Source organism: Copadichromis virginalis, linkage group LG17 (assembly GCF_057382275.1).
Source record: "Copadichromis virginalis isolate Kocher_CV1m ecotype Utaka linkage group LG17, C_Virginalis_male_GT1.1, whole genome shotgun sequence".
Classification (NCBI taxonomy): domain Eukaryota; kingdom Metazoa; phylum Chordata; class Actinopteri; order Cichliformes; family Cichlidae; genus Copadichromis; species Copadichromis virginalis.
Window position 1 is genome coordinate 31,140,172 of NC_140634.1, and position 13,862 is coordinate 31,154,033.

The 13,862-nt window shown below is 40.1% G+C and overlaps 2 protein-coding genes across 5 annotated transcripts in view; one reads left to right on the top strand and one right to left on the bottom strand.

The window, feature by feature from the left end:
• LOC146689699 (protein PHTF2) overlaps nt 1–7,977 on the bottom strand; it is a 58,605-nt gene extending 50,628 nt beyond the window's left edge. For all 4 annotated transcript variants that reach the window (XM_085436721.1, XM_085436722.1, XM_085436723.1 and 1 more), the window contains exon 1: nt 7,797–7,977. The gene's annotated coding sequence lies outside the window, so the exon portion shown is untranslated. The remainder of the gene's footprint in view (nt 1–7,796) is intronic.
• A 384-nt stretch (nt 7,978–8,361) lies between these two features.
• LOC146689701 (transmembrane protein 60-like) lies at nt 8,362–11,153 on the top strand. Its single transcript, XM_085437242.1, has 3 exons — nt 8,362–8,524; nt 8,831–8,952; nt 9,061–11,153. The coding sequence occupies exons 2-3, from the start codon at nt 8,869–8,871 to the stop codon at nt 9,376–9,378; spliced, it is 402 nt and encodes a 133-aa protein (XP_085293368.1). The 5' UTR covers nt 8,362–8,524; nt 8,831–8,868; the 3' UTR covers nt 9,379–11,153.
• Nucleotides 11,154–13,862: the final 2,709 nt, after the last annotated feature.

Here is a 13,862-nt window from a genome sequence, read left to right on the forward strand (position 1 = left end):
TGGTAATATTGAACTCAACATTTCTGTTTTTATTCATCCATGAAACAAGTTATTGAAACGTGTTCTATTCTACTGTACTTACAAATAAATCTGTTTAAATATCTGTTGAAAACATTTTGCATGGAGGTTTTCTTATGATTTCTGTTTATATTTATGCTTGGAAATAATATATTCCCAGTTAGTTCTCCTAAATTCCCATTAATTTCCATAATTCCCATTATTTCCATGGACAGTTTCCAATATGGAATATTTCCAAAATTCCCAAGCTTAACTTACCATGGAAATTTACCGGAAACTTTTCGGAAATTTACCGGAAATTTTCCGCCCCTTTGCAACCCTACTGGTCACTCACTAAAATGGGGCTCTAATGCATGTGCAAGTGCCTCCTGAGCACTGTGTAATTGGACTTTGGCATGGGTCCATGTCACGAGACTCCACAGGGGGGGTTAAAAAGCAGCGTGTATCATTTGCTGAACTTCAAATAAACACAAACACAGAAAGTCTGCCTGCAGACAGTATGAATTCTCAGAAACTGTAATGATTAACAACAGGCAGCAAGGGACCCAAATATTCAACCTAACAGGGCAGCTCTTGTTTAAAGTCAAGAGAAGGATTGGAATAATCACAATCATCCTCACAATTCTTCCTTCATCATCGACATGCTGTCGTTATTGCCATCAATTTACCCTCAACAATAACCTTCCAGGTAATAACAGGGCAGGCAGTCCCAGCATGTCCTGAAGTAATTCCTAAAACGCCACACTTTCCCCCTAGAATCAGAGTTTTACGACTCAGAAAATTATGAGAAAATTGCATTTACATTTAAACCAATCAGACTCAGATAAAAATAAACAAACAAACAAACTCAGGTAATTTGTGCTAGTAAATGATCAGATATGATTAGCATTATTGTAATGTCATACTGAAGTGATGGACAACAGTAAAAACCCTTCGCAATTACCCAAGTTAAAGAATGACTTGTAACCTCAGGGAGTCATGAAATGATCTCCTTATCGCATTAAGAGAGATAAGACAGGATGCTTATTTAAAAAAAAAAGTTTGCAACACAGCTGAGACCTTATGACTTTAGATATGAGGCTTTGTGGTAAGTTTCACTTATAGTCCAGTATTTTGTTTCACAGTGATGAAGATGTATCCCAAATGGGGGAAGAAGAAACACGAAACAATCACGCTGGTTGGTTACAGTAGCTTAGATGTGTAAAAGAGGGGAACCTGCCCTTTGCTGCCAAAAAGCCAATCTAAGATCTCAATCACTTTGAATTGCAAAACCTTGCAAGAGGCGTCCGATGCTCCTGTCAGTTTGGCTGCACTTCCTGTTCACAATAATATTCTTATCAGCTCGTGATGTGTGACCAGTTTGCAGAACTTTCATACAGAGAGCTCTTTTCTGAGAAAAATTATTAAAAGCACCTGTGTGTGTACATCAGCTGGCACCAGTAGGATAATGCACAGAGCTGTATCAATCCAAGCAGAACTACAGCGTTTAGCACGGATCCTCATCGGGTCCAGAGTCAAAATGCTCCCACTGGTAAAACCTGATGTACTGAAATGCCTACCAGCTCTCAGGACATAACCTCTTGATCCACCACTAAATATTAAACATTTGATTTTATTTCTTTTATGAAGGTGGATTTTCTTCCATTTAACATGTGCTCATTAGAGACCTCCAGCTGTCAAGAGGAGACTATATTGAGCTTTAATTACACACAGTTCTCATAAACTTTATAGGAGTCTTTGACAAGTGGCATTTATAACCAGAGCATTAATGAGATCTAGCTCACAATTCACAAGCTACTGCCTGTAAAAACAGCAAATGTAACCTTGACCTTGAGCACAACTTGGGTAAAGATCCGTTTGATAAGGTCACTGGTCCTTCACCAAATTGAGGACAAGTCCTCAGACCCCATTAAGTCTTAGGGGAGATGGTTTTGCAGTGATTTGAGTTTGTGCCACACAGCAAGGAGCTGCTGGGCTCAAACACCTTTTCTGAGGAGTCTGGCTGCTCTGTTTGGCTTTCCTGTCCAACTACTGCTTAAACAGGTGAGTCTAAACTGGTTGACGGTCTATTAGCAGTCTGATGGACTGTTGACCTGTCCATGATGTAACCCACCTTTCACCCTATATCTACAACTGCCCATTTTTCTTCTTTAATGTTGCTGTGCATTTTGACTGCTGATTTAGTATATCACAAAAAAAAGTTATCTTTTTACCCAGACTATTTTGTCCTCATAATCACTGAAAGCTATAATCGCCACTGAGATTAAGCTCAGAATAAATGGCCCAGTCCTAGTGGATTCGGGACGTTTATAGAACAAGAATTTCCAGAGGCATTACTAAGTGTTTCCTTGTTCTTATTTTGTATTAAAGCAGCATTCAGACTTAACAGGATGCGTGCATTTCTGTGACTTCCTGTGTAAACTGTTGGAGTCCCAACTGCAGCTTCTGGTCACTGCCACCTTGTTACTGACTGCTCTTTTAGCTGCAGTACAGCTAAGGTGATAACAAAGAAATGGTTAAGTGATTATGAGGTCAACTGACCTTTCTGCTCACAATCACCACTGCAGTGACTTTATTTCTACGCATGATATCACTTCCATGCAGGCCAAGCTGCAGCCGTAGCATAAAATAATATAGCAGATGAGTGTGTGATATAACCATGTTGCAGCTGATGATATAACAAGCTCTGCAGGCAGATTCACGCTCCACAAAACAAAATGCAATCCATCGTCTCAGAGCTCCTCAAAGAGACAAATAAATGAAGGGGGAATGCAACAAGGAGACAACTAAGGCGACTAGGTGAGGATGAGATTGAGATGCAGAGAATGCACTCTCACGTGTGCAAAAGTAGAAACTATTTACAGAAACACTGCTTTTATTTTAAATTACTTTAATTACTAAAGCTAGAAATAACAGCCCAGAGAACATATGCAAGAAGTGGGATCTCTCTTTAGCCAGCCTTGGGCATGCCTTCATCCACACTTTGTCAGGTGAAGACAAATGACAATTAAGGCCTTGCAGGACCAAGAGACTCTTGCAATGTCCAAAGGGTGTAAAAATATACAGAAGGCCACTCAACGAGGGAGTCACTCTCTACAAGTCACATTTGTGTGTGCACACAACGATGCGGTGCAGATACATGGTCTGACTTGTAGTAGTGGACCAGCAGATGATTAATCAGTGTTTTAAAGGCACACGAGCTGCCGAGTCCTACCCTGTTTGTGTGTCTGGGCATTAACAGGAATCCCATGTGTGTGCAACACCACAGTGAATATGCAACATAACACAAAAGTGAGCTATTTTCTGTCAGGAAGAAAACAAACAAACTGCACTTCTGAACCACAGCTTCCTGCAGCGAGGCAGGAAAACGAGCACTGATCTGCCTTGCTCAAAGGCACTTCATAATGGATTTAAGTGAGATCTCTGATATCATTCCCAGTTTTTTTCTTGTTAAACAGGTAGTTCCTAGTAGCTCCTTTTGGGGAAAACCCATTCCTGTTGATGATCATATGACTAACACAACCCTACTGAGTCTAAGAAAACTATATTTCTCTACCCCGAATACGAGGCCCTACAGTATAAGCTGTACATGGGGTTCACAGCAAGCGAGATTAAAGGTTTGCTTAGCTGTTGCACAAGTCACATACTTGCAGTTTGATTAAAAAAAAATAAAAAAAAATAAAAATGTTCCACTATAACTGCTCCAACAGCGGAAAAAACTCAGCAGCTGATCATTTTTACTGCTGTTGTCACCGTGTTTGTAAGGATAATCAGGATAATCTGATCTGCTTCTTCAGCGTGTACGGCTTAATAGGAAAAAGTGATTTTTAGGCTTAAAAGCAACTCAACCGGTGCGACACAGCGGACTAATTTAGAGGTCGAATTATGACTGCAGATAGAAATCTGGGTGAGCGATGACTTTGTTGGTCAGACATTGGAGCAGACAGACAGGCTCAACGATAAACTTGTTGGATAATCAGTAGGCCTGCCAAACTGAGAGCCTGACCCCCCCCTGCAGAAGCCTGCAGCAGTTTCACTTCTCTGACACAGTCACTAACAGGTTTTAAAGCAGAGTAAAATAGAGTAGAAGAGACAGATAAAGATTTGAATAATGTAGATGAGCACGAGGCGAACTGCTGTTACTGGCCTATCACATATATTGGCACATCTGTTAGTCGAGATACACAGATATGAAGGACATGCACGGACATTTTTTTTTTTTTTTTTTTTTTTTTTTTTTTAAATAGAGTGGCTGTAGCCCTCAGCAATATCTGCAGCACATGCAGCAGAGTACATCACAGCTTAGCAGACTATGGGCACCCTGATGGCTTCCGATTACCTGTATGCCTGCAAGCAGTTGGCTGGTTAAAAGAAATGCAATGTTTATGGACAGCCACAAAAAACAGACAAAATTATAGCTGCTTAGATGCATGTTTTAATTGATTTAAAAGACTGTGTAGGAGGGCACTAATATTTTTTGTGCCATTTTATGTCCTATACGCTACCTTTCACTGTATTTGCTGCTTTTTTAAATATTGTGTTTGTATAGCTTGAACCAGATTTGATATAAATGGGTCTTCGTAGTTAAATAAAGTGAAAAAGCATTTGCCTCCTTCTAGACTTCTTCCTGTTTTTGCTTGATACGTGTGCATGTTTCAGCTCAAATACATTTTACATATCAGGCAAAGATAAACCTAGTAAAGAAAAATCTGATTTTAAATCATTTGTTATGCGTTTCACGTTACTGTGGAGGAATTTTGGCTCATTCTTCTTTGCAGAGTTGTTTTAAATCAACCACACTGGAGAGTTTTCCCAAGTATGAACAGCCTGTTTAAGGTCAAAGCATCTCAATCAGATTCAAGTCTATTTGGAGGTGGACTTGGTGTGTTTTGGAAAATTTGCATAACCAAAGCGAGCTTGAGTTTCAGGACACAAACTGATGGCCGGACATTCTCCTTCAGGATTTTCCAGTATAGAGCAGAATCCATAATTACATCAATCACGGGACGCTGTCCAGGTCCTGAAGAAGCAAAGCAGCCCCAGACCATCACAGTACCATGTTTGAATGTTGATCATGTTTACACAGGAAGTCACAGAAACACACATCATGACGTTCATTTTGTGAAATGCTGTGTTAGTTTTATGCTGGATGTAACAGGACTCAGACATTTCAAAGCGTTCAGCTGGTGTTCAACTGGTGCACTCTTGGAGTATTTTTTTTATTTTTTTTTTTTAAATAGGCTGGCCACTCCTGGGAAGGGTCAACACCATTTCAGGTTCTCTCCATTTTTGGATAATGGTTCTCACTGTCCTTCGCTGAAGTCTCAAATCCTTAGAAATAACCTTTTCCAGACTGAAGATGTCAACAACTTTGCTTCGCATCAGTTCTTCAGTTTCACTTTAGATTGTGAGACGAAGAGTTTCTTTTTGAGATCTTTTAGCCTTCTTCATGTTGTCAGACAGGTTCTAGAGAAGCGATTTCACGAGTCAACAGACCTGGCAGTAGGGCTGGGCCATATTATACCGTTCACGGTAATACCGGTATAATGTTAGGCAACGATAGGAAAATGAAATATCGCGATAGAATGGGAGTAAAACGCGCATGCGCAGTGCCTTTGTTTTCATACGCACATGGCCGATTGTTGAGTGAAACAGATGAACCAGAATTGGTTTGTAAAAATGGTGCAACTTCCGTGATGTGGAACTGGTTTGGTTGTTGTCCGTCAGATACACGACAAAGCACATTTTTTTGCAGAACATGCAAGCGGCCGTCATTATTGTCGTATTTGTCGGACTAAGATGCTCTTATATGTGGGAGTAATCTGGGTCCTAAACTCCGTATGCTTCAGGTCAAACAACACTGCAGCATCACTGAGAGTTAAAAACTGTCTAAATTCTTTCATCTTTAATAAAACGATCAACATTGCTGCTTTACCAGGTGTAACTATAAAGTTTAACTTCCAGGCATCCATGAAAACAAGTTATTACATTTAACGGAGTTAGAAGTTAGCAGGAAGCTAGCGGAAGTTAGCTCGCTAGTTTCGCTAGTTACCTAAACATGATATAGCATGTTCTGACTGAGAGATTTCTGAAAAAATTCAAACGTACAGCTCTGCTATCACTTCCAACACAAATGAAGACAGGAAACTAAACAGCAGTGACGTTTGTAGGGTTACTGAAGTTGGGCTAGCTGCTATATAATGATGTGCTACGTGATCGCTAGCGACACAGCTATGTTAGCATAACATAAACAGTGAAGCTGGAGGACGAACACTAACACTTTTCCACTTATAAAAGTTAACATGAAGGTTCCTCATGGTTAGAGACAAATGCAATCGCATGGCAGGATGCTGTACACGGACCAAACTTCAGTCAGGAGAACAACTGAGATAATCCATCCACAATACGAGGTTAGTCATTAATATACTGCAACAACATGGGAATAGAGCAGCTGCCAGAGAATTCAACATTAATGAATCAATGGTACAGAAGTGGAGGAAGCAAGAAGAATGAGTTTAATAAAGTTTGATTTATCTGACTGCTTTGTTTCGCTTAATGTGCCTTATAATCCCGTGCACCTTATGGTCCGAAAAATGCGTACTGCACACTGCAGTTTAATGTTGCAAAGCACCTCTTTTTAACTTCAGTGGATATTATACATGGTTATGCTCAGGATATTTCAGCCCATTTCTACTGGAAATGTCTTTTGGTTAAACTTTCAGCAAGGAATTTGCATTTGCACTGTTACATTTTTATAAAGCTTTAATGTACATAAAAACCAGCTTCTTGTTTAAGTGAAAATAAATGGAAGGTTGTCTTTTTGCGCTAGTAACATTGTGGAGTTGTATTTTGTCTCGCATCAATTATATCGTCAGTTATATCGTTATCGCAAATTTTCAAATATATATCGTGATAAATATTTTTGGCCATATCGCCCTGCTCTACCTGGCAGTAATTAGGCCTGGGTGTGGCTAGTTAAATTGAACTCAGCTGGCCAAAAAAAAAGTGGTTAATCACATGGGGGCAATGATTTTTTTACGTAACTTCAGGTAGATTTGGATAGCTTTTTCTCTTAATAAATGATACCATGACTTAAAAACTGTATTTTGTTTTCACTCAGCTTATCACTGTCTAATATAAAAATTTGTTGACCTGAAACATGCAAGTGTGACAAATGTGCAAATAAATAAAATAAAATAAAAAAGCAGGCAAATACTTTCACACAGCAGTTTAGCTTGAATAGTAAATCAGTCAGAGCCTAACAAAATGCCATGCAATAAACGGTATTACTATAAAGGTGATAGTTAAGAGCAACCCTACTTGCCTATTTTATTTTTTATACAAGTTTGATTGCTTTCTCAGTTGATTTTTTATCTTTTTACTTGCTATAGAAATACTGTTAGAAAAGATTGTACTAAAAATCTTATTCTTAATAACATTGATGTGGAAGATTTAAAAATAGCAAAGAGGTAGAGGAAGTAAAACACAGGCTAAAAATGTCAACGTTTGCATTACTGTGAAGTAAAGCTCGGTCCACTATGAGTGGGGAAACACATGCAGCTAATTTTGATGCTAGCTGGCATGTAGCTGGAAGCAGCCACTGTGCTTTCGGGCAGTCTTCGTGGTTATCTTGGTTCATATACAGACAGTCCTCCTCCCTTCTGCCAGGCTATATGTTAGCTGAGCCACCGGCAGGCATAACAGCCCACACAGCTGTCTTTAACCCCGAAACCCTGATTACTGCCGTCTAAACGCGCCGTGCAGTCGCTCAGTCTTACCTCTTTGACTGCGAAGGCGGCTCCAAGTCCACAGACAGAGCTCAGGCGCGCTTTCTAAGCGTAGTTTATAATGAACTTGAGCTAGCCAGCCTTGTCCATTGTCTGGAGGAGATGCTGAGTATCTGCTCGCCAGTGTTTCAAGCATTAGCCTTTCCCTTTCTGTCTCTCACTGTAAAAATACTACTTCGGCCCCCTTACCGTAAACCGCCGCATAAAGGCGCAGTTATATTTTCAGCAAATAATCGCCATCGATGGTTGGCAAATAGGAAAGAAGACTAGGGTCACACATGAATACAATAAGTATTTCGAAAGTCAAAAAACGAGAAAATACAGGGTTAAAAATTTAAATACCATCACGACGAATAGGATATAATCAGAAACGCCGGGGGGGGGGGGGGGGGGGGGAATAAAAAGAACTTTACTTACCTCTAGTGGACGTGAAAACTCACTACAGGAAAACCCAACAACTGCTTTGCGCATTCGTGAACACTTTACGGTTACAACGCAGCGTGACGGACATTAAAACAAACGTGAGGAGCACCAATCGGCTCCCAGGAGAGGCGGGACCCGTATGGATAACGGACCTAAAAAAATCTCCCAGTCTATTTTTATTAACGGACACGTTTGCTGATAATTACATGACTGGCTATAAGAAACGATATGAGAATGTGAATGCGTAGGACACATTGGAAGGAAGATGCTGTCTGCCGAGCTGGAAACACACTAAAGTAAGTCACAGCCAGCGATTAGCACAATGCTATTAGGCTGTAACAGCTAGCTCTAATTGCAGTGTTTTTAATCTGACAATGAATACAATTATGGCATTAAATTATTATTTCAAAGCGGCCATCAGCGAAATGTTGTTTGATGCTGCAACGGAGAGCATAGCTGACACCAAATAATCCAGTTAGTTCTGATTCCTGCCTTGCTGTCAGTTTTTAAATCCACGTTTTATGCTACAAAAGCATGCATTTATCATTATTTAACATATTTTCTGATTATAACACGTGCACATGTGGTCTGTCTGTGTGCAGCTTCTGTCTGTCTCCTCCTCTGGTCTCCACTGAGTGAGATGTCTCTGGCTCAGAGGGTTTTGTTGACCTGGGTCTTCACCCTGGTTTTCCTCATTATGCTGGTGCTCAAATTGGATGGAAAGGTAACAGTTTTCATAGCTTCATCAGCAATCTCCACCCAGTCTCCATCCAGTGACACATTCCTCCCAACAACCTCAACTATTAGCATCTTCTCCCTTTCCTCTCTACAGGTGCAGTGGAACTGGTTCCTCATCTTTCTCCCTGTCTGGGTTTTTGATGGCATCCTCATCCTCATGCTCGCCATCAAGATGGCAGGCCGCTGCAAGCCGGGATACGACCCGCGCAACGGCTCTCCAGACCTGCGCCTGCGTAGCTGGTACCTGACAGCCATGCTGCTGAAGCTCGGCTTCTGCCTGACGCTGTGCGCCAAGCTGGAAAGGCTGGCCGACGTGAAGCTGACGTTTGTGTGCATACCACTGTGGACCATGTTAATGGGGGCGCTGGTGGAACTGGGGTTGAATATCTTTCCTGAAAGGAGAGAGGCTTAGTAGCCGCCTAAGATCTCAGCGTGATTTGCATCACCCTCGACAAACCTGTGTAAAAACACGAAGGCAGACATTGGGAGGAGATTTGTGTTTATCTGGTCTCGGCTTTGTGAAATAGGAGCTTAGCCTGATTATGTTTCCAGAGAAGAATCAAATCTCCACATCAGCTATCAGTATTACTGTTAAGAACAAGAGACTTTGTGTAGGCAGATCACACAGTTGGAAGTGCACAGATTTTGTCATAACTTACTCGGAAAATGTGGCCTGACCTTCATCACACTCACAACTGCAGAGAAACACAATCTGGCTAAACTAATGAAGCACAAACTGGATTTTGCATGATGTTATAAAAGATGAAATAACTCCCATGCCCAGGCTGGAGAATGGACGTGAATCTGAAAAAGCACCTCAATGAGATCAGAGAGCAAACAAAGCCTGGTTCTTGATAAAAATCTGCCTTTTTAAAGAAAACCTGGAAGGGGTGAACCACGCTTTCGTTTCGGTGACTTTCCCAGGAACTTAGAAGCATTTGCAGGTTCACAAAACTGGAAAAATGTTTTTCGAGTCACACTAAGAAGAACTCTCAGAGGATATTCAGGAAAGCTGCCACCTTGCCAGGGAGGTGAAAAAGAAACCAAGGGTAATGACAAAAACACCTCCAAACAGCTGAATAAAGTTTACCATAAGAAAAACACTTAAGAATGATGTTATTGGAAGAACTTGAGGAAGAAAAGCACACTACAATACATGCCATATTTGGAAAAGACTATATCTGAGCACTCAGTCTTTTGGACAACAGTAAATAAAAGCTCACCCCAACAGCGAAGCACGGTGGAGGTACCATCATGGTTTGGAGCTGCTTTGCTACCTCACAGCCTGGACACCTGTCAGAATTTATCACCTTAACCCAAGTGGACATTGTTGGTGCTAAAGGAAGTGCAATGGGCCTGGACTGTGAGCGATCACGCTGTGTTTTTTATACAAATATATACATGCTAGTTTAGTCATATTATAATCTTAAACCTTTCTTGCAGCTGTGGGTGTTCAGGCCTCATCAGTGTTCATCAGTAGAGCTGGGACTCTACTGAGCTGCTACTAAGTCATGTAAACATGGCAAAAATAGCTGAAAGAGGGCCATATGGGAACAGCTGTATCTGTAAAACTACTGTGAAGCCAACACTGGAAGCAAAAAACCCAAAACATCCTCTGATGCTTTGTGTTTTTATGGATTGAAAATGTCCAGTATTGTTTTTCTAAAGTTTCTTTTTGCTGAATGTAAATGACGGCAGCTGCACAGGCAGGAACTGAATCTACTTCCTGTGTAACTATCACGCTCGCTACAAACTACGGTGTAAATTTTTGACTTGTTTTCCAGGTTTATTTTTTAAAACCTTTAAAAGACAGCAGCGAGCTTAGCTGCAAACACAGAAGTGGGGGATTTAAGAAGCATCTGATGTGCCATTTTCCACAGGCTGCCCTCTCTGCCTTATACAAGTTCTCTTTTGTACTTTCATCATCATGTGTTCTCTTTAACTCAGTCTCTGCACTCAAGTCCAAAACTCTGATCACAAATAAACCTTTGTGTGGTTAAAAAAAAATTACAGTTTTAGCCACGAGAGCACCGAGCTGATTCCAGTTTCATAGTTTCATAGTCGGTTGACTCTGTGCATGGGTGAAAATGTATTTAGCGCCATCGGTTGTTTCCTTGTGTTATTTTGCATTGAAATTTTGAAATTGCATGCATGTGTTATAATAATAAACTAGTGATTTACACTACACTGTGTGTCTCAAAACGATGCTTAAAAAGTGGTTCCAAATTGAAGGTTGGCATCAGTTAGAGCTTGTTGAAAACAAAGTATTGTGGTTGGGAAAATCCCTCTGGGACGTAACCTGAAATGAACCGTGAGGCAGCCAATCAGCTAACAGCAGGGTGTGCGTGCACGCTCTTACACATTAGCTCCTCTGAAACGCGCGCACGAGTTTATCTGGCGTTACGTAACACTCTAATTTAATGGTTTATGACAGGATTTTAAAGTTTAGATGTATTTGTATTGTGAAAAAAAACTAACTATGAGAAACTATCCAAAAACACCTTTAAAGAAGATGGAAAAGGCAAGTATCTCATTTTATTTTATGCGACTAAATGTTATAGCACCTTTTTTTTTGCTTCACTTAATGAGCAGCTATGTTTGCAGGTTAATTTAGCTCTTGAATGCTTTATCTTCACAGCAGTTAAGCTCTGATTAAATAAAAGGTTATCTAAGAAACAAATGTATCCAAATGTATTTTGTTTGACATTAATCAGCACACAACTTCTCATCTTTATCTTGTAGGAGGGGGGCGCACATCAAAGCACTTGCTGCTGCGTGAGAAAGAACATTTTCACATGGCTCTCTGCAGTTCTCTGAAAAACTAAATACGCCCAGTAATAACTTGAAGTCATCATTTCCTGTATGACTTTATCAGTGTCTCACATCATTGTGGAGGAATTTCGGTCCAGTCTTCTTCAATCTCGCTGCAGTATTTTAGTTCGGTTGAGTTCTGGACTTTGACTTGGATGCAAAAGGAGCTCAAATCAACATCCCTCCATCGCCGTGCTTCACAGTCGGGAAGAGGTGTGTGTTTTTCACCGAACATCTCCATTTTGTTCTCGTCTGTCCATGAACATTGTTACAGACGTCTTTTGGACTGTCCAGATGTCCAAAGAGACTCCAAATAAGCCATATGTGTTCAGCCCTTTTCTAGTTGCACTGTCATTCATTTAAATATTTCACATCCTAACTGAGTCCTGTTGTGTGTCTGTTTTATAGAGGTGCTCACACTTGCTGATGATCAGTTAATCAAGAGCATTTAATTAGCAGCACCTGCCTGCTAACTACCCCTTAATTCCAGTGGAAGATGTAAGCATGTACTTTGAGTTTCACACACTGCTTCTGCATTTTGGCTCAGTTTATGTTAAGTAATAATTGTACCGGTTTGTAAAACTAGCTCCAGTTTACTTTTTAATGAGTAGCTCATGTAGGACAGGCAGCATTATAAGGAGCAGGTTTTTACCTGTTCTAAGACATTTTCTGCAGGTTCTTACTGTTAATAAATTAACTTATTGCATTGGTTTTGGTTTGTACAGTTTCCCAACGTGCAAAAACGTTTCTCTTACTGGAGTAATTAGAGTAGCAGTTAGTTAAATATGGGGAAGCAATAGTGCATCTTTATTAGCAATCTTGTGGTGTAATATGTAACAATATCACTCTTTAATGCCATTTGGCAGTTTTTGCTTTACTAGTTTTGTTGTTTTCACTTGTATTTGTGTATTATATTCAGCATTCTACATGCAGTTCTATTGAATTAAATCTATTTCTTGACTTATTGAGCTCCTTTAATGTATTTTTCCTATTGAATTAACTCATTTTAGTATCATTTGTGTTTTAACTGTTCCACTTTATTCTAATAAACCATTTATTTAGTTTATGTTTAATATTTTGGCTGTTACAACACAGGAAATTCCCAACTTTTGCAATAAATATAGTACATCTTATCCTATCTGCAGAGTACATAAGGATTATTTCACATTTCATGCTACATAAAAAAAGCAATGAACAGAATAAAATTAATAGCACCCGCAGTAATTTACTAAATGAAAGAATACCATGTGCTCACTGACTGAGTGCATTCACAGTTGAGTGAGTTGGTTTATCATGAATGATCCAAAACTAATTTCACTGTCTCTGCAACAACTTCCTGCCTCGATCCTGCACTTTAAAGGTCAGCTGAGCTCCTCTGGCAGGAAAGGATGAAGAGAGGAGGGAGGAAAGGCTCTTCTTAGCTGGATTTGACCCGACACACAGCAGCCTTGAATCACAGAGCTACTGCATTGTGTATGTGTCCGTCTACTCAAATCTGGACCGTTAAAAACTGCTGAGCTCACTGCCGTAGACTGCAGTGAGGGGGCGGCTTGCATAACAGGGAAACAGAAGCCGAAAACACAGGCAGGTGTATGCTGGACAGAGGTGGAGGAATGGCTTTGAAAATAAGAAAGATGCTTTCAGTAAATTTCAAAGTCAGATGAGTGTCTGTAGGTTTTAAGCACATTCACAAAGCCTTATAAAGGACTCGCATGGCTAAAGTGTAAAGTTACACTTAACACATGAGTGATGCTTTAAGTAGTATTTTTTTTCTTTACAGTGGCTGCTACTATTTGAAAAGAGTTGCAGATATTCTAAGGATGTGACTTCACTTCTAAGGAGCTTTAAAGTGTCTTTTGGGCCCGTTGAATTGATTATTTTTTAGCATCAGGCCTCCCACTGTTTGCAAACACTTTTAACATATCATCTTCAGAGTATGTCAGGGTAGTGTTGACGGTTTTATATTTCTGCCCCCAAGTGGACAAAAAAAAAAATTCAGTTATTGCAGGAAGTTTTGTGGAAGCTTACTAAAAAATGCAATTATTGACATAAACTGTATATAAAAGATGGTTGCACCTATAGTGA

Bases quoted from the DNA above. Each gene is read 5' to 3' on its own strand.
- LOC146689701 (XM_085437242.1), top strand. From the start codon at position 8,869: ATGTCTCTGGCTCAGAGGGTTTTGTTGACCTGGGTCTTCACCCTGGTT. The intron at 8,953-9,060 runs GTAACAGTTTTC...TCCTCTCTACAG, and splicing joins TGCTCAAATTGGATGGAAAG to GTGCAGTGGAACTGGTTCCT.